The following is a 22,798-nucleotide window of genomic DNA, read 5'->3' on the forward strand; positions in this document are numbered from 1 at the left end:
CAATGGTCGTGTGGGGCCACTGTCCCCGCCAGCTGTGGGGCCACCACGAAGTCCGGGCAGGGAGATGCCATGAGTGTGATCCGCGTCCCCCTCCCTGTCTCCAGATGGCACGCTTGCGGGCCCCTGGCTGTGCCACCAAATGGTAATCTGTAATTGAGCCCGGAGAGGGAGCAGATGGAGTCAGGTATGGCTTGATACAGGAGACCACACAAGTTGCCTTTTAAAGCTTTATTCACCTACGGCAAGAGAAAACAGTGCAACCAGGTAACACATGCATGCAAGGCTCTGCACCAGGATTTCGGAGCTGCTAGGTTGTCGGCCCCACAGAGGGGAAGCAGCAGCACGCCGGGGGCTTGGCGTCCCAGCATCCGCGGAAACCTGAGTGGGCTCCTTGCAACCCACTCTGCTGGCATCTGCAGACGTACGTTGTAGCCTGCGGCTAACAACCCGGGCTTTCGCCCCCGGAGGGACATGAAACAATGACAACTAAATGCTAAATTCAAAAGCGTCGCTGCATGCTGGCGCATCGGCACACGCGACCTCACTCACGGTCACCCGTCTGAGCAAGCACACGGCACTCGCGGGGCCTTCGCCCCGCCCCGCCCCGGGCAGCCGCTGCGTCACGGGGCCAGCCCGGAGGCCGAGGCCGGGATGAGCTTCGGCTTGGCCTGCTGCGGCGGGGCGATGTCCGGGATCTCCTCGCCGTGCTTGTACACGCTGACGGTGACGTCGATCTTCTCACCCCCATACTTGTTCTTCACGTTGATGCTGTACTTGCCCGAGTCCTCCGAGGTCACGCCCTTGATGGTCATGCTGACGTACTTGGCCTGCTCCACCTTGACCGAGAAGTGCTCGCTGAGCTCGATGTCCTTGTCATTCTTGAACCACACCACTTCGGGGTCAGGGTTTCCGAACACCGTGCAGGTCAGGTTCAAGGTCTTCGGGGGGTGGGGGGGAAGAGAAGGGAGGCTTAGAAACACGGACGTCAGGCTGCCTCTCCCACGGGAACGGGGCCGCGCCGTCGACCCACGCTCCACGCGGCTCAGTCAGTCCGCACACTTCCCGCACGCGAGCGCCAAGCTGGACACGGGGGACCCAAAGACAGCGGCAAGCAAATAAGCTCGCAGCCTCACGGGCAGCTCGTGAGAAAGAGCAAGGATCATTTCTCCTATTTTTTCGTGTTTTAATCATGGTCTATGTCTCGAAAGGCAGGAGAGGAAATCACACTCTACGTTCTACAGCAGACGTGCTTAGCCCTTTTCCCAATGTCCCCTCCTTTCCAGCTCGCGGACCCCGTCTGCCGGGTCCTCCGGCAGATCCAGAGAACACAGTGTCTTATGAGGAGGCACCGGGTGCAGCCAAGGCACTGGGACACTACGTGACCCCACGCTCAGCCCCGGGGACAGCAGCGCTGCTGCTCGCCCCTCGGACACATCCTTGTTGGGAGACCCACGATGACCCTGGCTCAGGGGCCCTCTAGGCTTGCCTTAGCTGCTAGAGAGAAGGCCTAGACATTTTCGTATTTTGGCCGGATAATACCCTCTCAGGTGTCTGCGTCCCCAGGACATGGACCTAGAACAACGGGAGACCTGAGAGGTACCAACTCGATGTCAGGAGCTCCATGGACTGGCCACAAACTAAACCTCCACTTAGTGCCTCCATCACAAATTCCAAAATGGCCTGAACTGGGGAACACGGGCAGTTTCATTTCTCCCGTGATGTGCTTCTGTCCTCCTACAGGCGGTGGTCGGCCCGGTCCCTGTGTAGTGACGCCACGAAGGGCCCGGGACTGGGGGAAACATCTAGGATCGGGGGGATGCCGGGGCCTGGAACCCACGTGGCCACACCTGCTCTGGGACCCCGAGTCGTGCACCCTGTCCCTGTGCTCCTACAGCTGCTCCTTGTGGGTTCAGAACGGTAAACTCCTCCATCCTTTGGTAACACAGGGTCACAGAAGCAGCCGAAGACCAGCATCACGGTGGGTGGGGAGCTCCCCGTCCTCTGGGGGCGGAGCAACGTGCAGTCCCCCCCCGAGGCTCCCCAGGCTCACTGCGACAAGGGGGACCGCCCTGCGCTGCTGACACCCCACGCCGCCCTAAGTCCGGGTCCTGCTGCGTGTCCTTACCTTGCCCTCCATGATGGTCACCACGTCAGGTAAGCCTCCAATCACCTTGCCACGGTCTGAAACATGAAGGAGACTCAGTTCAGACAACTGTCCCAGGGCCGTCTCTCCCGAGCAGCCCCGTGCTGAGCCGCACCTAGGTACAAGCCGACCCGGGGGGCTCCTGCACTGTGGACGTAAAGTCTCGGGAGTGTGGGGGACGGCGGTGAAGGCCCTGCAGGGAACGAGGGACGTGCGGGAGCTCGCCAAGGGCTCCCTGTGGGGACCCCACTCCAGCCAGACGCACCCTGGAGGGGAGAAGGGTCCTGTGCGTCCGGAGAGCCAGGCTTCCCGTTTTCTGTGTATTGTGACGCTCTGACATCCTAGGCTGAGGAGATGGCCCCTCCCAGGGTGCCCCGTCTCAGGGAGCGCCTAAGGGCCCAGCCGGCATCAGGCCAACCACCCCGCCCGGAGCCAGGCGGCCTCTGCGGATGGTCCACCCACCGCAACGCTCCTGGGCCCCGCCTCCCCGACCTGGCCCGCACCTGGGAGCAGCAGCCTCTACCGTGATCACCCCAGGACCCGGGGACAGGCAACCAGGGACCACCCCTTCTAACCAAAGCCCAGTGAAATAACTCAAACGAGCCAGGCCTACCCTGTCTGCCCCGCCTGCCTGTCCCGGGGAAACCCCAACAAACGCTGGGGTCTGGGCCCGCCCCTCACTCCCGCCTCCCGACCGGGCCCTTCCCTGCGTGGCTCTGGGTGGCGGCCTCCGTCTGGAGGACCTGTGCGTGTGACGAACGGATTCCTGAGCCTCCGCCCTCCGTGCTCTACCTATGGCCGCACCTGCCGCGTATCTCAGAGAACACGGAGCGGGGGGGGGGGGGGGGGGGGAGGCAGGGGAGAGAGGAGCCCCGGACGGAACCAGGCGCCACAGCGGGGGCCGGGCTGGGCTGGGCGGAAAGGGGTGAGTTGGCAGAGTCGGGATGTGGCTGTGGGGAGTCTGGGAGGTTCTCCATCCCGGCCCGCAGGTTTGCTACTTCACATTTAACACGCAACATCCAAACGCTACAGTGTGGCCCCTTTGCCCCACCCCTAAAGAACAGGCGGCGCTTGCTACAATGTGACAGGTACTTACTCTTCTCTGCGAAAGCCGCCGCCCTAAACATCAAAGGGAGAGAATAAAAAGAAAATCGTGAGAAAATGCGACCTCGACAAGCATCGCATGATTCGGACCTTCGCTGGGCAGGAAAAGCGAAAGCGAGGAGGACGTGTGTCCGCGTCCTCTTACAGGAGCACGTTCCGGCCAGCACTGAGCAGCTGGCGCCGTGTCCGAGCACTTTTCCTGGCGTCTCCCCTTGTCGCCGCTGCGGGCGGTGGCGGGAGGCCCCGTCTTTTGGCAGGTGACGCCCATGGAATAGCTCAGGGCTCGGGCATGTAGTTTGGAGAGATTTTCTTTTCTCACCACATTCATCAGATTGCACTGGAGATTTTTAGATAAATTCTGAAAACTCTGGCTCCTGGTGTACTTAGCTGCCTGTTCGTCCCTTCAACACTCACTTACTGAATGACCCAGTACGGCCACTGACCGTCCACTCTCCTTTCTGGATGCTCCAAAATTCAGATACGTGTTTAAAAACCCAAGGGATTACTTAAAAATTCTCTCGGAACAGTGGGATATTATCTAGCACTAAAAATATACGAGGCTTCAAGCCACACAAAAGCAGGGAGGAACCCTAAATGCAGGTCGGTGCGTGAAAGACGCCAGTGTGAAGGTGTCAGCGCTGCAGGACCCCAGTCCAAGACGTGCTCAGAAAAGCCAAACCACGGAGACAGGACAAGGCCCAGGAGCAGTGGTTGACAGAAGACAGGGGGCGGGAGGTGTGGACAGGCAGCCGCAGGGCAGACACTGCCCGTGTGGACGGGCAGTGAGTATGCTCTGTGTGATCCTGCCGCTGGGGACACGCGCTGTCACACACTTGTCCCACCCCCCAGAATGGATCCCACCCAGAGGAGCCCCGACATCCCCCGCAGGCTGTCGTGAGGACGTGTCCCTCGGGTCCATCGCTGGTGACAAGTGCACCATCTGGGGGGTGCTGCGGGGGGCGAGAGGGGGGCGGGCAGGGGCCGGGCAGGGCTGCACGGGAACTCTCTGCACCTCCTTCTCAATCTTGCTGTGATAAAATCACTCAAAAAAATAAAGTCTTTAGAAAGAACATAAACATATAACTTTTAAAAAATTGCTCTGGGGTGGCTCAGCAGGTTAAAGCCTCTGCCTTCGGCTCAGGTCATGATCTCAGGGTCCTGGGATCGAGTCCCGCATCGGGCTCTCTGCTCAGCAGGGAGCCTGCTTCCCTCTCTCTCTCTGCCTGTCTCTCTGCCTACTTGTGATCTCTGTCTGTCAAATGAATAAATAAAATCTTTAAAATTTTTTTTTTAAACTGCTCTGTAAGACGTGTTGTCATAACTCTAACTCTTTCAGAAATATGTCATGTTCATCATCAAAAGCAACCCTGGGTAATGACGACTCTACAAAGTTAATTTATAAAAACATGCACAGGTTAGAAGGACGCCTGCCCTCTGTCATTTTTCTGTGGGTGCCAGGGCCCTCCATGTTTCCGTGCTCGGCCAAGTGGCCCCCGGGGGACAGACCACCATGCAGACGTGCAAATCGTGCGGACATGCAAATCTTACTTGAGCTGCTGGAATTCTGCAAAGGCCTCATCGAATGCTGTAAGGAAACGTTGCAAACAGTTTAATGGTTTCCCTGTGTTTGGCTTTTCTCTCACTCAGGTGCTTTACCAATGAACTGACTTCATGAGGACAAACAGCCAAAGGGATAAACTGATTATTCAGAAAAAAATTTCTCTGAGTGAAAAGCATAAAATCAGAGTATTTCCTCTTCCGGCATTGTAGTGGATCCCTGAACACAAAATCAGGAGAGGCCGCAGGACGGATCTTACCCTGCCCAGACAGGTCGAGGGAGCGCTGATGGTTATCTTTGCCGTCAAAGATCTCGAAGGTGTATTTCCCTTTGTCCTTCTCCGTAGGCTCACAGATCTGCAGCCAGGCCATCTCCTCGCTGCCGCCGATCCTCATATGCTCGCTCGACGCAATCTTGGCATCTCTTTAAAAACAAATAAAGAGTCAACAGAAACTCATCTCAACTTAGAAACTTATATGCAAGATGGCGATGGGGCTAGGGACCCTCGTTTGGTGGGGAGCCCTACTGGGCTGGCTAGTGCTTGTGTCACAGGAGAGTTTTCTGAATATTATAAAAGTATTAACTACATCAGTAGCTCTAAAATTCAACCTGATGCCTAGTTTTTTAAAGAAACGTTCTTATTTAATATATTCTTATTGGCCACAACATAATAGACTCAAAAATGCTCTTTATAGACCACCATTTTTTTTTCCTCAAAAGTTTTCTAATGACCATGTCAGCAACTGCACTTCTGGATAGAAACCCCAAAGAACTCAAAGCAGGGACACAAGTACCTGCACCACGTTCACCGTAGCATCGTTCACAAGACCCTAAAGATGACAACACCCCGATGTCCGTCACCGGGAGAATAAAGAAGATGTCAGTGTCAGGTACAGAGACAACGCAACAGTGTTCAGCCCAAAACAGAGGGAATTCTGACACCTGCCACAGTGTGGATGGCCTCGGAGGACATTATACTCTGCGGGCTGAGAGAAGTCACCCGCGAAACACACAGACTGCCATGATTCTACAGGGAGGCCCCTGGAGTACTCAAGTTCATGGAGACGGAGAGAGGGATGGTGCTGGCCAGGGGCTGGGGAGAGAGAAACGGGACGTCAGTCCACCCGGGGATGCCAGCTCTCAGACCGCCTCATTCCCGTGCACAAGCAGAAAATTCACCTGTACACAGTGATTCTCAGTTCTGCAGACAGAAATACTCTTCCAAAGAAAACACACCATGCTGTGGGCTGGCCAATCAGCCCCAAGCCTGAAACGCTAGGACAGTGAGGAGCCCACGTGTACAAACTCCCCCGCAGAAACTTTGGCCCGTAACATGCAACACGAACGTCGCAGCGGGACAAAGAGGAGGCCTCCTCACGCCTCACACGCCCCGACGATCAGCATTGGGACAGACCACATGGCAGACCATACGGCATGGACCCGTGGGAAGCTAAGCCCGCCGTGACAGCTCACAGACCGACCCACCACGGCTGAGTAAAGGACAGCTAACGTGCACGGAGAGCCTCTTCCAAGCAGAGGAAGGAGACACCTTCTCTCCAACGTGAACGCCCCAGGCCGTGCTGCTGTGCCCCCTCCCTCGGCTGCCACGGGTGCTAAGGCTCAGCCTGGAGGCCTCCAAGCTCTGCTGGGTCCACGCACGGCCCCGGGGCTCCAACACGGCCGTCTGCACTCAGCACGCGCGGAAGCTCCCCGATGAGGTGGGGATTTTAACATGAGCCCCGCACATGAATGAGGCCTCTCTGCACCCATCCCAACGCACTAGTCCCCTGCTGGGAACGGTACCACCCCCTCCCTGCGGGACGGGACAGGATACTGCTTAGGGATTTGCAGCATGTCCCCAGCTCAGCTGAGAAGGGGTGACCTCAGCGACACCGAGGATTTGCGCTCGGCCTCGAAGGCTGTGCCCGGGACAGCTGGGGGAGAGGAAGGGCTGCCTGCTCTGCACGCCTGCAGCCCCGGGTGTGGACGGCCCTGGGGGCTCCCCTGGGCCACGTTCTCCAAGGGTCTGGGGGCTGCAGAGTGCTGGTCTCTACTTCCACAAATTCAGATACATCGTCCTCAAAGAGAAAGACTGCTGTGCTCTGGGCACACAGGTCAGGATGGTCAGGCATCTGCGTCCGTGAGTGTGTGCGAGAGACGGACGGACGGGGACAGATGGGTGAGGCGGAGAGTCTGGAGCGGCTTCCGTGGGGCATGGCCAGAAGCCCACGCGCTGCCTGAGCCATGACGAAACGTGATTGGAATTCGCCTGTTAGCAGCCGCATTGGACCCAGCTTTCTTCAACGCATGGAACTCACGCGGCCCCAGGGTCACTGTACACATGCTCTGGGAAACAGTGACACTTTCAGCCCCAGAAGAGTTAAGGTTCTGTTGAAATACGTCCCATTCGGATGGTGATGTTTGCAAAATCAGCAGCCCGCTTGGAGCAGACAACAGCACGGTGTCCTTGTGTCTCTGTCTTCTGTGCTCAGGGAAGAACAAGCGTCCCAGAGCAGTTCAAGCAGGTACAGACGGCCTCCCGGCTTCCATGCGCTGAACACCACCGGCCAGGTCAGCAGCAGAGACGGACGGACACGCTGCCCTCCACGGCGGTGCCTGCTCCCCAGCCACGGGGCCCTTTGCCATTCAAGTCTGATTTACAGAAAGCAACACTCCGCAGCCTTGAGAGTGTCTTTGGGTGAAGACCATCTGCGTCCACGCGACGTCACTCAGCACGGAGAAAGTGTAAAGACCCTGCACTTGGGGGGGGGGGGGGGCAAGTGCGTTACCCCCAGGAATGCCCACCACTCCCTGAGGCAGGGGAGCCACGGTTCTGCAGCAGTGACCCTGCTCCCCTCCCCCCCGGAGCTCCAGCTCAGAAAGAAGCTGCTGTCTTAGAATGGGGATGTACCTTCACCCCCAATCCCGGCTGAGCTGCCAGGACTGAGCTCGGAGCTGGCTCTCCCAGAGCCCCACACTCTGGGCTATGAGCTAATTCTGTTCCCCAGGTAGCAGTGGAGCCCATGCCAGGAGATGGCCACACACTGCCTTACCGCCCGCCCCAGCTCAGCTCTTCCACAAGGACAAATCCCCACCGCCGGTCCCCTCCCCAGAGCCAACATAGCCCCCCAAGCCCACGCCCTCTCTGCTTGCTTCACACTGAATTCAACAATGCTTAAGAAGACACTTCTCAAAAGATGACATCCAGATGGCCAACAGACACATGAAAAAGTGCTCCACGTCACTCAGCATCAGGGAAATACAAGTCAAAACCACAGTGAGATATCACCTCACACCAGTCAGAATGGCTAAAATCAACAAGTCAGGAAAGGACGGATGTTAGAGAGGATGCGGAGAAAGGGGGACCCTCCTGCACTGTTGGGGAGAATACAAGCCGGTGCAACCACTCTGGAAAACAGCATGGAGGGTCCACAAGAGCTTCCTCTATTAAAAATAGAGCTGCCCTATGTCCCAGCAAATGCACAACTAGGTATTTACCCCAAAGACACAGCTGCAGTGAAAAAAGGGGCATGTGTACCCCAATGTTCATAGCAGCAATGTCCACAACAGCCAAACTATGGAAAGAGCCCAGATGTCGGTCCACCGATGAATGGATAAGGAAATGTGGTCCATCTGCACAACGGAATACTAGTCAGTCATAGAAAACATGAAATCTTGCCATTTGCAGCAATGTGGATGTGTTATGCTGAGCGAAAGCAGTCAGTCACAGAACGATGCACAGAAGACACCCGCGGAGTTTCGGTGTTGCCCCCAGACACTTACTAATTACAAAGCGAAAGCTGCTGACATTGCAGAGGACAGACCTGGGAAGCCACCTGTCAACCAGGTGAGCACCTGTGTCAGCTTCGCTTCCCCTACACACCGACCACAAAGGAACGCCTTCGATCTCATCATGGGAAACCACGAGGCAGACCCAAGCGGACGGCTGCTCTGCAAAGCAGCAGACCAGAACACTCCGGGGGCACCCAGGTCCCAAATGCCAAGAAAGGACAGACTGAGGAGCTGCCCCAGGTTCCGGGACCCTGAAGAGCCAAGACGGTTAGTGCACAGTGGCGTCCTGGAAAACTGGCACAACCCGGGCCAGGTCTGCTACTGAGGGCGGAGGACCGTGTCGCCCTCCACCACCCGGTTTTTCTCCCGCGAAGCCGGGCGACAGCCGCGCAGGAGCTCTGCACTACGTGTGCGACTCTCCTAGAAGCCTCAGAGTGGTTTGTATCTTACAGTGAAAGTATTTAAATTATGATTTGCTAAAGCAAGTCGTTGGAAGGGACACGAGCACAAGTCTAAAAACGAAGTCGAAGACAGGCCAGCCAAGGCTGCTCTCCCAGAGACCGGAGCTGTCAGCACGGGCGGGCTGTCCCAGGAGGAAAGTGACAGCTGGCTCCTCCCCTGCTGGTCAGATGGTCACGGGACCTCCATCCGGATTCTGCCTCCTGTGGGCAGGCAAACGCAGATACTGGCAATCACCCCCCAAAGTCAGGAGCTATTAGCCTCTGGCCAGGGGACGCAGCCCTGAGAGACAGGAGCCTCACAAAACAATGCTGCCTGAGAAGGGCTGGAACCATCCGGCAAGTTTTACTCCCACCCTCGTGAGAGCCACAGGCACGAACACGGGCCGCCCCAGGCTTCCAGGCAGGTGCACGGGTGGACGGGCCGGGAAGCATCTGACTCGGGCCGGGAGCCCCGCCAAGGACTCGACACCATAGCTGGAGAGCCGCTCCCCGGGGACCAAGGTGCCTTCCCCAGAGACGGCCCCTCTGGTCTTCCCGTTGGAGCCCATCCTGCACACCTCGGGACAGGCCGAGGGACCGCACACGTCAGGGTGCACGGGAGCCTGTCTGGAGCCTGACGCCTGTCTGGTCCCTTCCCCTCGCTGCGTCACTCGATTTCAAGGGCTCCTCCGTGCGCGGAATCCCCCAGCGGAATTAGAATCCACGTTGTAAGACGTTGTGAGACGCGGCAGCTGGGGTCCGGGGTTGAGGTTTCCTGGTGTGGGGACGTCGCTAGGCCTCCAGGGGTCCGCCCCCGGGAGACCCGCACCACGGAGGGCGCATGAATTTCTCCTCTGAGCAGGAGGGCGCAGTCCTGTCCCGGAAGCGCGGTGTGGCTCGGCGCCACTGTCGGTCCGCAGAGGTCTGAGGCCTCTCCTCAGAGGGCACCTTCAGCCCCGGGCGCCTTCCTCCGTGTGCTTACCGAGGAACGGCAGTCCCTGCTCCCGCCCGCGCTCCTGCAGGTCCTCAGCGGCCTCGGTCGGTCCCGGGCCGCCCCTGACACGAAGAAGCCGGCGTCCCCAGTCGAGCTGCCCCTGTGACGGCCCCGGGCCGCCCTGCGGCTGTCCAGGGCAGTGCGTCTCCGAGGGAGTGGGCGTTCCTAGGCTCCTCCATTTTCCTGCTTCCTAATCCCTTATTGAATACTCGAAGAGTGAAATAGGACCCAGCGTGGTATCTCGGCGCCACAGACCGCAGCATCGGGTTCACCATCGCTCAGCAGTCAAGGAGGATGGAGGCCGAGGTCTGTCTTAGCCCTCGAGGTGTGCAAGGAAGACTCGGGGTCTGTGGAGGAGAGAAAACACACAGACGAGGCCCCTGGCGTCCACGGAGATCTCCGACGCCGCCCCCTTCTGTGCGGGCTCTCGCAACCTTTCCCCTGACGCCCCCTCATCCAGGAGCCACACACCTGACCCGAGCACTGACATCTCTGTCTGTCCGTCCGTCTGCCTGTCTGTGTGAGCCCCCACAAGCCTGACAACCCCGCGCAGGGAGCTGGTGAGAGTCAGACCGGCTACTACCCGGGTCCCCGCTCTTCCCCTGGCTGTGGGGCTTGGAGCAAACCCATCACATTCCTCGGCCGGAACCTCCGTGTCCACATCGACGACAGTGGGGAGTCACATCCAACCCGGGATGTGTGACGCCACGTGTGCGACGTGCTTACTGCACAGTGCTAGTGACAGAGACACAGACCTCCTGCCAGTGCCGGTGCCAACACGCCTACCGACCCGCGTGTGTGTGTGTGCGCGCGCGCGTCCACGCCAGGGCGAGCGTTCGTATGGGTGTGGGTGTGAGTGCGAGTGTGCTCACACGGGCGTGAGCACTGTGTGTCTACGCAGATGCGCAGGCCCATCCAATCTGCGCACCCCAGTGCCTGCTGCGGCGTGTGCCGCTCTGGGAAAGCGTGGAGGACGGAGCAGCCCGTCGGGGACAGCCCAGGGTCAGGAGGGAACACAGGACACACGTCCCAAGCACGGAGGACCCCCTACAGGACAGCACACGCCGTCCGGGACGCAGCGGCACAGGAAGGAAGTCAGGAATGCGCCCGTCCGGGCAGCGCTGGGCTCAGCGGGAGACAGACGGACCCACACGTCTAAGAAAACACTCCTCCAGGGAAAGTCACAGCGCGAAACCACGCCGAGGCTCCCGTTATCGGGGCCTTTGCCAGCAGGACCCTGCCTCGGAGGCACAGACCCTCCCTCGGGATCTGCGGTGACCCCGCCTCCGCCGGACGCCACGCTGGCAGAAACACAGCCCACCGGGGGTCACACGGGCGAGAAAACCAAGAATATCCGCTCCTTACGCCCTTCACACCGGACTCGCAAACAGAGGCACCTGGACAGACGACCCTTTCCGAAGGGAGATGGCCGCGGGCACAGCCTCCGCTCCGAAGTGTGCGAGAAGCAGCCCGTCTAGAGGCAGGATGGGCTGTGGCGGACGGAACATCCGATAAAAGGAAAAAAGGAAGAAAGTGTGGTCCATTGGGACGGGTTTCATAAATGAAGGCGTATCACTGAGATTGCAATGATTCTAAATGCGAGATTCGATGAAACAGTTTCAAGCTGAAGAGAAGAGTAGATACAATGAGCGTAAAACACGGGGCTCAGCTCGCCGAGGGCCCAGGAGCGTGGTGCCCCGACTTCACTGAGAACACGGGCCAGGAACGCTGCCTGTGTCCTTGGGTCGCAGCAGAGACGGAGCAGAGGCCGCGCCCTGCCCGCTCCGTCTTCAGCTCCCGGGGGAACCGACGGGGGAACCGACCTCGGTCCGGCCTGCTCGGTGGCCTGCAGTTCCGAGCAGCAGCTCTAGGGACACCCTTGGGGTGTAGGTTTGAAAGACCCAGACCCCGGGGCCGGGCACCGGGGCTCGCCCGTATTGCAACCACGACAAAAGTCTCCGGTGCTAAGGGGGCAAACCCTACGCACCTGGAGAAGCCGCAGGCCGCCAGCGAGAAACGCAGAAGACCTGCCGCTCCGACGGGACGTCGCCGCGTCCTTTCTTCCTTGAACGCCGGACACTCTGGCCCTTCTCTTCTTAATCAAGCTAGTGAGGAGCTGGCAGACTGGACGTGGGGACTGTGGTCTCCACATACTGGTTTTCCATGAGCTGCCTGCTCCACTGCAGATAACACGTGTGCCACCCCATTTGGTAAGACCCAGACAGTGCAGAAATGTGTCTCTGGTACCTTCAGGGGTTTCTCTGTCTTTCCCCTCCTGGAGGTCCCCTCTATGGCCGTGATGTCCCCTGCCCCAGACCAGGGTTGTCGAGAGGAGGGGCAGTGCCGTGACAGACAGCCAGGAGCGCAGTGTCCAGCTGTATGCGTTGGGCACTGCTCCACCTGTGGCCGCCGTCAATCCCACTCATACTTACTTGTGATACCAGTTCACTTTCATTTCTTCGGTAAAGTATTTCATGAAACACTGAAGTCTTATTCCTTCTTCGGTGCAGAGCACCTTCAGGGGAGAAGCAGACGCCCCTGCAGAAAACAAACAGACTCAGACCAAGAGAAGTGGCACGGCAGCCGTCAGAACACAAAAGTGCAACGGCAGGGGACGCTGCTCTGTCCCGCGTAAACGCAGCCTCTGGTCTGTATGTTCCGGCCACACGTTCCTCTCACCCTCCCACACCATATCCGTTCACTCCCCGAGCGCCTGCCAAGGCCAGATGTGTCCGAAATCCTCTTTGCTGAATACTGTAAAGGACACGGAACATTAGAGAAAGGCTCAACATCTGCCCCTTGGCCGCTGAGCTTCAGAAGAGGAGGGACGTTTCTGGCAAACAGCTCAGGAACACAGTGAACTCCACATTAACTGATCTGGAACTTAAATGTTCGGAGGGATGACTCCGCAGAAATGACCCAGGAAGGTGTCAAGGAGTCGAAAGGCTGCGGTCCGTCCTCTGAGATGAGCAAAGACCAGGTAAGAGGGAAGAAGAGGCAGGAGAAGCCGCGGGCGGCGGGGAAGCCTAGGAAATGAGTGAAGACGCCGCTCGTGTGTGGAGTGGGAGCTTAGCCGGCGGTGCTGGGGCAGGGGGTGGGGAGCTGGGAGCAGGGATTGTACCAGACACGCAACCTCAGAGACTTTACACGAACCCATGGTGCTCAGGCACCCAGAAGATACTATTTACAGAATCAGCAAAATAAAAGAAACCGATACGGTTAAAACAACCGACGGGGGTGTGTTGGAGAAGAGGCTTTCGCAGCGCAGCACGTGCTAAGGCGATAAGCCACCAGGACGTCTGCTCCGAGCCCTGCAGACACCCACAGACCCCACACGACTCTCATACTCCTGGGAGCTCGCCCGAAGGGAAAATCCCGAATACTGAAAACAGCCTCTCTGTCCGCGGACGAGCACCGGACAGCGGCTCGCAACGGTGAGCGGCAGCCGCCGTCCCAGGAAGGAGGACTTTGGACCACAGAGCAGCCGCTCCATGAAGCAGCACGTGACTGTGGGCAATCATCGACAGAAAACGTGGATAATTATCATAAACTCTGGCAAAAAAAAAAAAAGAAAGAAAGAAAAAAAAAAGAAACAAATTGTATTTTTGACTTTGTGTAAAGAAATAGAAACCAAAATAAAGACGGCCGTGACGGTGGTGGTCCCTGACTTCCACTTCCTGTCACATGAGCCCCCGTAAGGGAAGATCCGCCAACAGACACTCGTGGGGGGGGGAACCGCTGTCCCGACGGAGCGACTGGAAGAAGTCCCCGAGGCAGGGTCTGTGCACCCGCTCAGGGTCGCCTCTGGGACCTCGGCTCCTGCTGAAACTCACAGCTCCCGGAGACGTGACGCACGTAGAGGGGCTGAACCGATGACCGAGTGCAGCAAGAGGCCCTGACTTGGAGCCCGGGTGAATGCAGGGTTGGGGGTGACCCACGGGGAGGTCACCGGACACCCGCACAGGGCACAGAGACACCCCAGCCCCTCCGCCTCCCCCGCATCCCGCATCCGTGCGCCCCTGCTCCCTGTACCTTCCGAGAGCCTGAGCTACAGCAGCTCGGTGGGGCGGGGAGGCAGGAGCTGCCCTGGGGGAGCCAGTGCAGCTGGGCGGGCGCGCGTCTGCCGCCCTGCCCGCCCCGGGACGCCTGCTCCAGTCCCCTCGCACACGACCCCTTCAGCGGCAGCAACCAACAGGGCACTCGTGACCCGCGGGCACAGCCGGGCACCGCCGAGCTCCGAGCCAGAGACCGTGCGCCCTCCGACACCTCCCCGCCCCCCTCCCAGCCGAACTCCCACCGTCTGCTGCTCCCCTGAACCCGGCTGGTCCTGAGCCACATGTCGGAGAGTCGGGCAGCTTCTGCCTTTCTGTGCCAGGCCCGTCCCACACAGTGCCCTCCAGGCTCACCCACGTTGTCCCAAATGACGGATTCCTTTCTTCCGGGGCTGAATAATATCCCAGAACATCTTCGTTAACCCACATCGTGCTTAAGGCCCTCACATTAATTCAAGGCTATGACAAAGCCCCCACGTTCTCACCGAGGCGCGTACCCTCACGAGCGCGCGCGGCGTGGGGGCCGTGCTGGGAGCAGGAGCTTCCCCCGGGGCCTCCCCCGACCCCGAAGCCTCATGTTCCAGATGTGTCAGAGCTCCCGGGCCTCCGGCAGGACAGCCTTCAGCTCAAGGAAGGACAATTCTCCTGGAAGGGCCAAGGGCCGCAGGGGCGCACGGAGGAGGCGTGTGGGGGGCAGAAGCCCGGTGGAAAGACAGAAGGAGGAAGGAGGAGGGGCTGACGGAGGGGGAGGGGCAGGGCAGGCGCTCCTGGGCCCGGCCACAGCCCAGCGAGGGAGCCTCTGCAGCGAGCAGCCGCGCTCAAGCCCTCTCCTTCCCCGTCCGTCCGTTTCTTGTTTCTTGCTCCTCCTGGACAGAGACGGCAGTGATGGAAAGCAACAGGCGAGAAGAGGAATTTGCAAACTGGGGACACAAGGTGGCCGGCGCGCTCTGCACTTGCTGCAAGTTGGGGACCTAAGTGAGGCCGCGGGGAAAGGACAGGGAGCGACCTGTCCTCCCCTGCGCTCCTCCCGCATTGAAGACGGGAGGGGAGGGGGCGGGCTGACCCCTCGGCTTCCCTCCTGCTCAGGCCCCGCCTCCCAGGCCATCGACCACACATCCTTGAACACCAAACAGCAGAAGCGGCATCGTCTTAGGAAAGGCCAACTCGCCTGAAGTTCAGGGTCCCGTTCCAGCCTACCAGAGTCAGAACCAGGAAATGATCAGACACCCCGAAGGTTCTCTGGTCAAGCAGAGAGAAAACAAACGTGCCACCCGTGAAACACAGACTGACAGGAAGAGCCAGGCTAGAAAATCTCCCAACTCGAAGCACGGACGGCCGCGGGCAGACTCCCCAAGGACGGAAAACCGAGCCCTGGGAACGGCTTGGGGACACTCCGCAGAGCCAGACGGGCTTGATTGCAGCCGGCCGGTCCGGCGGGCGCTGCCCCTGCCACCGCAGCGGGAAAGGACCTGGACACAGTTCCCAGGGCTGGATTACGAGAGCCTCGTCTCCGAGAACGATGCCGCCGGGGCTAACAGTAACGCCGACGCTCTGGCTCCTGTTTTGCCAGATGCATCACGGTGAAGCCTTGATTCCAAAGCCGTGAGGAGCATTCTTACTCCGCGACACAAAGCCGAGCCAGCAGGGTATTTAGCTTATGAGACATGCCACACCGCAAGCGAAGTCTGCCTCTGAGATTTCCGTCGCACCGACAGGTGTTCTCTGATCACACACTCAGGAGTCCCGTCAATCCCGAAGATCAGGGTATAAACTTCGGGCCCCTTTAGACAACAATACACGTGAGATATTCTTGTAGAAGGGCACGACTGCTCCCGTCCCAGACGTGTGGACGACGCCTCAGAGACGCATGTCCCCTAGCAGAGCGCGGGACTCCTGTCTGGGAACGCGGGCGGGTTTGCTTCTCGCGCACAGCCCAGTCGTCATGAACGGAATGACCTAGAGCAAACCACAGCTCCTCAGGGACGTGAGCTCTCACCTGCAGCCCCGGGCACTCCTGGGACCCCGCAGGACTCAGCAGGTGCCCTGGGGGCATTCTGTGGCACAGTTCATGGAGGTCCCTAAAACCCAGCTGAGGAGTTTGACTTTTGAAGTCTGCGTGTGAGTGTGAGTCTGTGCGCGTGAGTGTGAGCGTGTCTGTGTGTGCGTGAGTGGGCGTCTGCATGCGTGTGAACGAGTGTGCACACGGCACTACGGACACTCTCAGAAGCAGCTGGGGGAGGCAGGGGCACCGTTTGTCCCGAGGAGGAGGGAAGCAGGTGCCTCCCCAGGCCCCAGAGCAAAGGCTGGCACTTCCTGAAAGAGCACCGGCGCCGCACAGGGGGGCGGCGGTCTGGGACGAGCGCACAGGCGCGGCGGGAACCATGTCTGTCGCTCCAAGACCAAAGCGAGCCCAGCACCCAGGACGGCCAAGACGCCGTGGGGGGCCCAGCAAGGTCCCTACGGCCTGCCAGGGGGTTGCTGCGAGGACGGCAGGGCAGGAGCTGGGCTGGGGAGGGCAGGGCCCGGGACCCCGGAGCAGGGGCAGGGCCTGGGACCCCGGAGCAGGGGCAGGGCCCGGGATCCCGGAGCAGGGGCAGGGGCCTGCGGACCCCGGAGCAGGGGCAGGGGCCTGCGGACCCCGGAGCAGGGGCAGGGGCCTGCGGACCCCGGAGCAGGGGCAGGGCCTGGGACCCCGGAGCAGGGGCAGGGCCTGGGACCCCGGAGCAGGGGCAGGGCCTGGGACCCCGGAGCAGGGGCAGGGCCTGGGACCCCGGAGCAGGGGCAGGGCCTGGGACCCCGGAGCAGGGGCAGGGCCTGCGGGAAGCCCGGCGTGCTGCCAACACACACGCATTGGCGTCGGACGGCGCTCGCTGCTGCCCCTTGCATGTGGGGACTGTCATGGCGGGGACCTGGCCTCTTTGGAGGACCGAGGCTTCGTGTGTGCGGTGGCAGCCCTGCGTCCGTTCTCGGCACACGGTCCTCCCTGCGCCGGAGCAGCGAGAGAGCAGGAGGACCTCCACTTTGCACGCACGCACACACGCGCTCACTGCGCCAGGACGGCCGTCAGCCCTGCCGCGGTGCGCGCTACGCGATACGGTAACCGCAGCTCCAGGCAGCGCGGGACGCCAGCCCCGCAGACGGCTGCACGGGCCTGCAGCTGGGGGCTCCGCAGTCCCGGGGACAGACCCGTCCCTTAATCAGCATCAACGCAAAACACATTTAAAACACAGTCATGTTTATCTGTCCGAGCCGAAGTAGAACAGAGTACAGTCTACCTTGCAGGGCCACCCTGAGGGAGCGATGACAAATAAACACAAGGTTTCCAGAACGTCGGAGAGCCCGCGTGAGCCACAGGTAAGCTTGGCAGGGGACGTGGTCACGGCTGGTTAGAGCCCGGACTCTGGGGGCCGAGGGCCCGTCTCTGGGCCCCTTTCCTGCCCCCGTCACTGGCTCTGCGGATCTAAGTTATGGCATCTCCAAAAAGCCCCATAGTAACATGTCTTCCATCTTAGCAGAAAGCCCGACCCACAGCTCCTCCGTGGAATTCCTCACCCTCTCCTCGTCCTCACGGTTTCCGTGGAGGGGGAAGTGGAGAGGAAGGATTTATTCGCAAACCTGAAGAAAGGCTTCCGTATACACGACGCGAAGCCAGAGGCTTCACATCCGTGAGAGCTGTGCGACACCGGTAATAAGACGCTGAGAGCAGCTGCGCGCAAGGCAATCATCCAATTGCTGATCCGGAGGCCCAAACTGCGTGGTTTTTTTTTACTAAAATACAGATCCTAAATATCGTGCTTCAAACCCCTTCAGATGGCGAAAGGGAGCAGCGGGAGGGCTGCCCCGGCGCCCCTCGGCTGGGCTCTGTGCCCCCCGGGAAACGGGACTGCGGCCCCACACAGACCCTGCGCATCCGTACTTACCACACACTCTGCTCATGGCCAACACCATGTCCTCATACACTGAAAGGAGGAAGGGAAATCCCGTTACAAACTATAATTTTATCACAAGGCAGCAATTTCATGTTTAATTAAATTGATACAGGAAGTCCTGATGTTCATTTGAAAAATGAAACATTAAAATGGCAACATTTATCCATAAAAGGCTCCTGGGGGTCATAAATCCCTCTAACCTGCTCCCTTTTTACGTGAGGAATGAGACAACCTGACTCCACATAAATCCAACTCTACATTTAAGTGACTCACTCCCTCCCCTCCTGTTTCGATCATTCTAACTCCATTACTAATGGGAGAAAACTTGGCTTATGATGATGGACTAAAATGACATTTCCTATAAACGCAAAGTAGCAGCACGCATTTTTCCAAAGCGCCGACGCGGGCGTGAAGGCAGGTAGAGGTGGGTCTTCTACAGCGCAGCGTCAGGGAACGCACGGAGGCGTCTTCGGAGCGCGCCGCCTCCGGTCGGCAGGACAGATTTCTCTGGGGGAGGACGAGGAAGGCTTTATTCTACCTTTGCCGGCTATCTCAAGCACAGAGACGTCTTGGCCTCTCTCGTCTTTCAGGGTCGCCTTATATTCACCCAGGTCCTTCTTTGACAGCTGCAGATAAAACACATCCCGGACGCGCGTAAGATCAATGCCAAGACAGGAAGCGTCATCGATGCAGGATAGTCACTCCTCTCGCAAACCACAGAAAATTCAGGATTGAAAGGGGGGCTAATGTAGGATTTCCAAGTTATCTGAAAGCCCTGCCTCTGTTCGGCCGCCCTCCTGCTCCGGGAACAGCAGGTACCTTGGGTATGAGGAGCTGGCAGACCCCCTTCTCCAGATCCGGCAACGCTTCGGTTTCATACAAGGCATCATCCTTCAGCCACTTGAAAACTGTCTCTTTCTTGGTGTTTGCAACCTACGAGGCAGAAATCTTTTGGTTAGGATGTGAATTACTCTGGCTTTTAAGAAAAAACTCTCTGGGGGCACCTGGGTGGCTCAGTGGGTGAACCCTCTGCCTTCGGCTCAGGTCGTGATCTCAGGGTCCTGGGATCGAGTCGTGCATCGGGCTCTCTGCTCGGCTGGAAACCTGTTTCTTCCTCCCCACTGCACCCCGGCCCTGACTTCTCTCTCTCGCTCTCTCTCAGTCTCTCTTTTTCAAATAAATAAATAAAAGCTTAAGAAACAAAGTCTCTGGATTTTAAATCACAGAGTTTAAAAAAAATACCATCAATTTTCATTATAGCCTCAGCCAGAGTCTTGGGGAAGAGCTGTCAGTCCTAATAATGGCAAATACGTTTCTAAATTCCAGCTTCTGCTGAAATCATTACGCCCCCACCATTGCATACAGAAGGACACGTCGTCCTAGCCCGGGAAATTACATAGCATGAGGAGCTCTTGATTTATATGAAATGTCAGTAGTAAAAACAAGTTGGAAGCAGTGTATTTTAAATTTATAAACAGTGGGAAGTATTCTTAGAGGGCCATCAAACCGTTCAGTGGCTTTTTGGCAGCGTGACATTTCAGGTGTGTCTGCAGAGGAGGGATGAAACCGTCACAGCTAATACGCCCCACGAGAATGGAAACTTTCCTTCTACTAAAACTCACAATTCAGTCTGTGACACGAGCTTACGTTGGACACGAAGCTTCGCGGAACTCCAAAGATGAGGAAGCATTTTGGTTCGCACACTCTGTTGTGTTCACTCAGGGATGAGAACCAAGCCTGGTTCCTACAAACGGACTGAACTGGCCACAGTGGACTATTGAGACCAGTGATTCTGCGTCTACACCCCACGCGGACTCAGCAAAAGTGATGTCAGTGACACAAACAAACAAACTAGAAGCATTCAGACAGCGCCACCGGTTCTGATCGCGCACTAGTCAGCGCCGCTCAGAGCGCCCGTCGGCCGCGAGCCCGTGTCACCCGGGACAAATGCAGAGACAATCCCCAGGACAGCAGGGATCCGGATGTGCTGCCGCTCCCACTCGCACCCCAGGACCCGGCAGCATGCCCCGTGGGTCTACAGATGTTTGCTGAGTCCAGGCACCAGAGGCAGGAGCCCCGCTCTCCAGTCGGGACCACGAGAGGACACTCGACGGCAGAAGGACGGCCGCACATGGTCCGGCAGACGACCTCCTTCCCGACACTTCAAGATCTTGGTGCCCGGACTCCAGGGCCACCCCAACCCTTACCCCCTTCACTTCGATTCCGTGCTGCTCCCCCTCACTCTAGTTTTCCCAGATATTTTCAACTGTTGGCTCCTGCGTCCTAAATACGAGCCTGTCTAGCGAGCTCCGATGTCTGTTCTCTGAATCAGACCCCGCCGGCCGCCTGGTCCTAGAGCTGGGGGTTCTCACGCCCCGGAAGGACCCACTGTCTTCCCTCTGTGTTCTCTGTGATTTCTCCCTCCTGCTCCTTAAACACAGGCACCGAAAGTGTCCATAATACCTAGATAAGAGAGTGACAAGACCCCCGAGATATCACGTGGCACAGGCCTGACTCAGTCTCCAAGACGGAGCACCCCAGTCCCCACGTCTGCCACACGAGAACTTCCTAGGGGATTTTCTTGTGTCTGACTGAAATTTATTTTATGGTAAACTCTTCTTTTAAAAGATAGTTTTATAAATAAATAAGCAAATATAAAAGACAGTTTTCTGTGAAGTTCTATTATGAAGGTACATACCCTTGCCTAAATTTTCTCCCCGTGTTTCGTTATACAAGTACATTCAAAAAACCATCTGACGTATTACTAAGGGGAAGACCACGTAGGATGCTTTGCAGCATCACAGGAGCTGGGACACGACTGCACCAGTTAAGTGTGTCAAACTGCAAAACGCTCCAGTGTCCGTTTCTGTGTTTGGTCCCTCCAGCATCTGCGTTTAAAAACTTCTGCCTCGCTGTGCTCAGGGAACCTGACATACCGGCGTGTGTCTACAGAGGGGGGAGGGCACTAGAATGATCTCCAAGCGCGCCGGGAGGGAGAAGTCCCACGAGCCCCACAGCCGTGTAAGCACACGCTGGCTGGCCTCCGTCCGGCCCCGCACACCAGCCCCACACTCTGGTCCTGACCGGACGCTCGTCCCTCCTCAGGCGAACGCTGCCCCACGCCTATCTCTCTCTCCTTGGCCTGCACCTTACTTTTGTCCCGAGCTACTGGGATATAATTGACATTTAACACTGCTCAAGTGTAAGGGATACCTCCCAGTCCTGGGACATGGCCAGCGCAGCTGGGTTAGTTAACACATCTGTCCCCTCGTGCAATTACTCTTTTTCTGGGCCAAAACCAGGCACTACTGGTCCCCGGTCCCTGCTGTAGCGCTGCTCCCACAGCTCCTGCTCCTGGAGGTCTGTTCCCGCACCTACAGGTTTATAGCCTCCGCAGGAAGGAAGGCTTACTTCAGTGCTCGATTCTTAGGACAAAATCTAAGTTCCTTATTTCCAAAACATTCCTTCTTTCCTTAAAGAAACCATGTGAGCAGCATGGAAATTACCAGATGCCTTTCATCGTAGCGAACTTCCCAAACGGCCCCTCGCTGAAACTCTTAAACAGTTTAAATCGCCCCTGACTGTCCCCTGCACGTCGCCGCGGCACTGTCGCTCCGGGAGGCGCGGACACCGGAGTCTACGTGGAGAACGTGGTGAGACCCGAAGCCACGCGGCGCCCGCACACTGCGCGGGTTCGCATCCCCTGACCGGCGGACGCTTCCCGCGAGGCCCGTCACAGCCCCGCCACAGCCCCACCACAGCCCTGCCACAGCCCCGCGGGGAGAGCCGACCGCCCCTCGCTGGAGCCCAGGCCTCACCTTACAGACAAGCCGGACTTCACACTCGTCGGTAACATCCCAGTGCAGGTACTCCGCGAAGTGAGGGCCTGAGGGGGAAACCGAGAGAGATGGTTCCTTGAAGGGAAGGAAAGGAAAGGGCGCACCCGCGTCCGTGCGTGTTTCCTGCATCTCTGAGGGCGCTTTCGGCAGAGCAGCTGCGCTAGGGACGGGGCGGGATGGGGCCGCGTCCGCACGCGCCTGTCCTTCCCGCGGTAAGTCCCGAGCTCCGGCCCGCAGGAAGCTACAGCGCAGACGGCGGCCGTCCCCGGGGCGCGCCGGGTCACACCGGCTCGGGCGGAGCGTGCTGGCGGCGCCGCGGGGTCCGCACACCCGTGACAGGTCCTGGGAGGCCTGAAGCCCCTGCTCGGACTCCGGACGGTGCCCCAGTTGCAGACCCTGGAAAGCCACGTCCCTGTGGGATGGCCAGACCCCGGCAGATGGGGGTGTGCGTGTGGACCAGGGCCACGGCGAGGAGAGGAGCCGGCCGACCCGGGGGTGCCGGGGGCGCGCGGCGGGAGTGAAATGCGCGTCCCCGGGAAGGGCAGACGCAGCGAGCCCGCAGTCGCGGCCGTCGGTCCCGTGCTGCTCGCCCCAGTCCCTCGCACCAAGAGGAAATGGTCTGCGGCCACCTCCGTCTCAGCGGCCAACAGAGAGGACTCGGCGAGCCGGTCGGCCCCTCGGCCACCCTGACCATGCCCTTGACTCAGGAACAGGAAATACAAACACTAATCTGCAGGGTCTGGGGCTTTCAAAGGTAGAAGCAAGACAAAACCTCGGATGAAAATAAATGTAAAGTGCAAAGAACAGAAAAACACCCAAGTTTCCACGGACGGGAAACGCCTGACTCCGTGATCGTCTGTAACAGCGTTTGCAGCCACTGGGCATCGCGCCGAATCTGCCGTAAACGCACTTGGAAACGCCCAGTCTGCTCGGCTCCTGGGGCGAGC

At 58.7% G+C, this 22,798-nt stretch overlaps 1 protein-coding gene across 2 annotated transcripts in view; it reads right to left on the reverse strand.

Annotated features, from left to right (window-relative positions):
• Positions 1 to 219: 219 nt before the first annotated feature.
• Positions 220 to 22,798, reverse strand: part of MYOM2 (myomesin 2) — a 124,827-nt gene continuing 102,248 nt past the window's right edge. For both annotated transcript variants that reach the window (XM_082715278.1, XM_082715277.1), the window contains exons 28-37: positions 21,831 to 21,898; positions 18,832 to 18,945; positions 18,551 to 18,638; positions 18,004 to 18,042; positions 12,464 to 12,569; positions 5,065 to 5,228; positions 4,796 to 4,832; positions 3,240 to 3,262; positions 2,126 to 2,181; positions 220 to 938 (exon numbers count right to left, since the gene is read on the reverse strand). In XM_082715278.1, coding sequence (XP_082571404.1) covers positions 621 to 938; positions 2,126 to 2,181; positions 3,240 to 3,262; positions 4,796 to 4,832; positions 5,065 to 5,228; positions 12,464 to 12,569; positions 18,004 to 18,042; positions 18,551 to 18,638; positions 18,832 to 18,945; positions 21,831 to 21,898 — 1,013 coding nt within the window. In that variant the 3' untranslated portion in view covers positions 220 to 620. The remainder of the gene's footprint in view (positions 939 to 2,125; positions 2,182 to 3,239; positions 3,263 to 4,795; positions 4,833 to 5,064; positions 5,229 to 12,463; positions 12,570 to 18,003; positions 18,043 to 18,550; positions 18,639 to 18,831; positions 18,946 to 21,830; positions 21,899 to 22,798) is intronic.

This window comes from Mustela nivalis (genome assembly GCF_964662115.1).
Source record: "Mustela nivalis genome assembly, chromosome: 20".
In the NCBI taxonomy this organism is placed as follows: Eukaryota; Metazoa; Chordata; class Mammalia; order Carnivora; family Mustelidae; genus Mustela; species Mustela nivalis.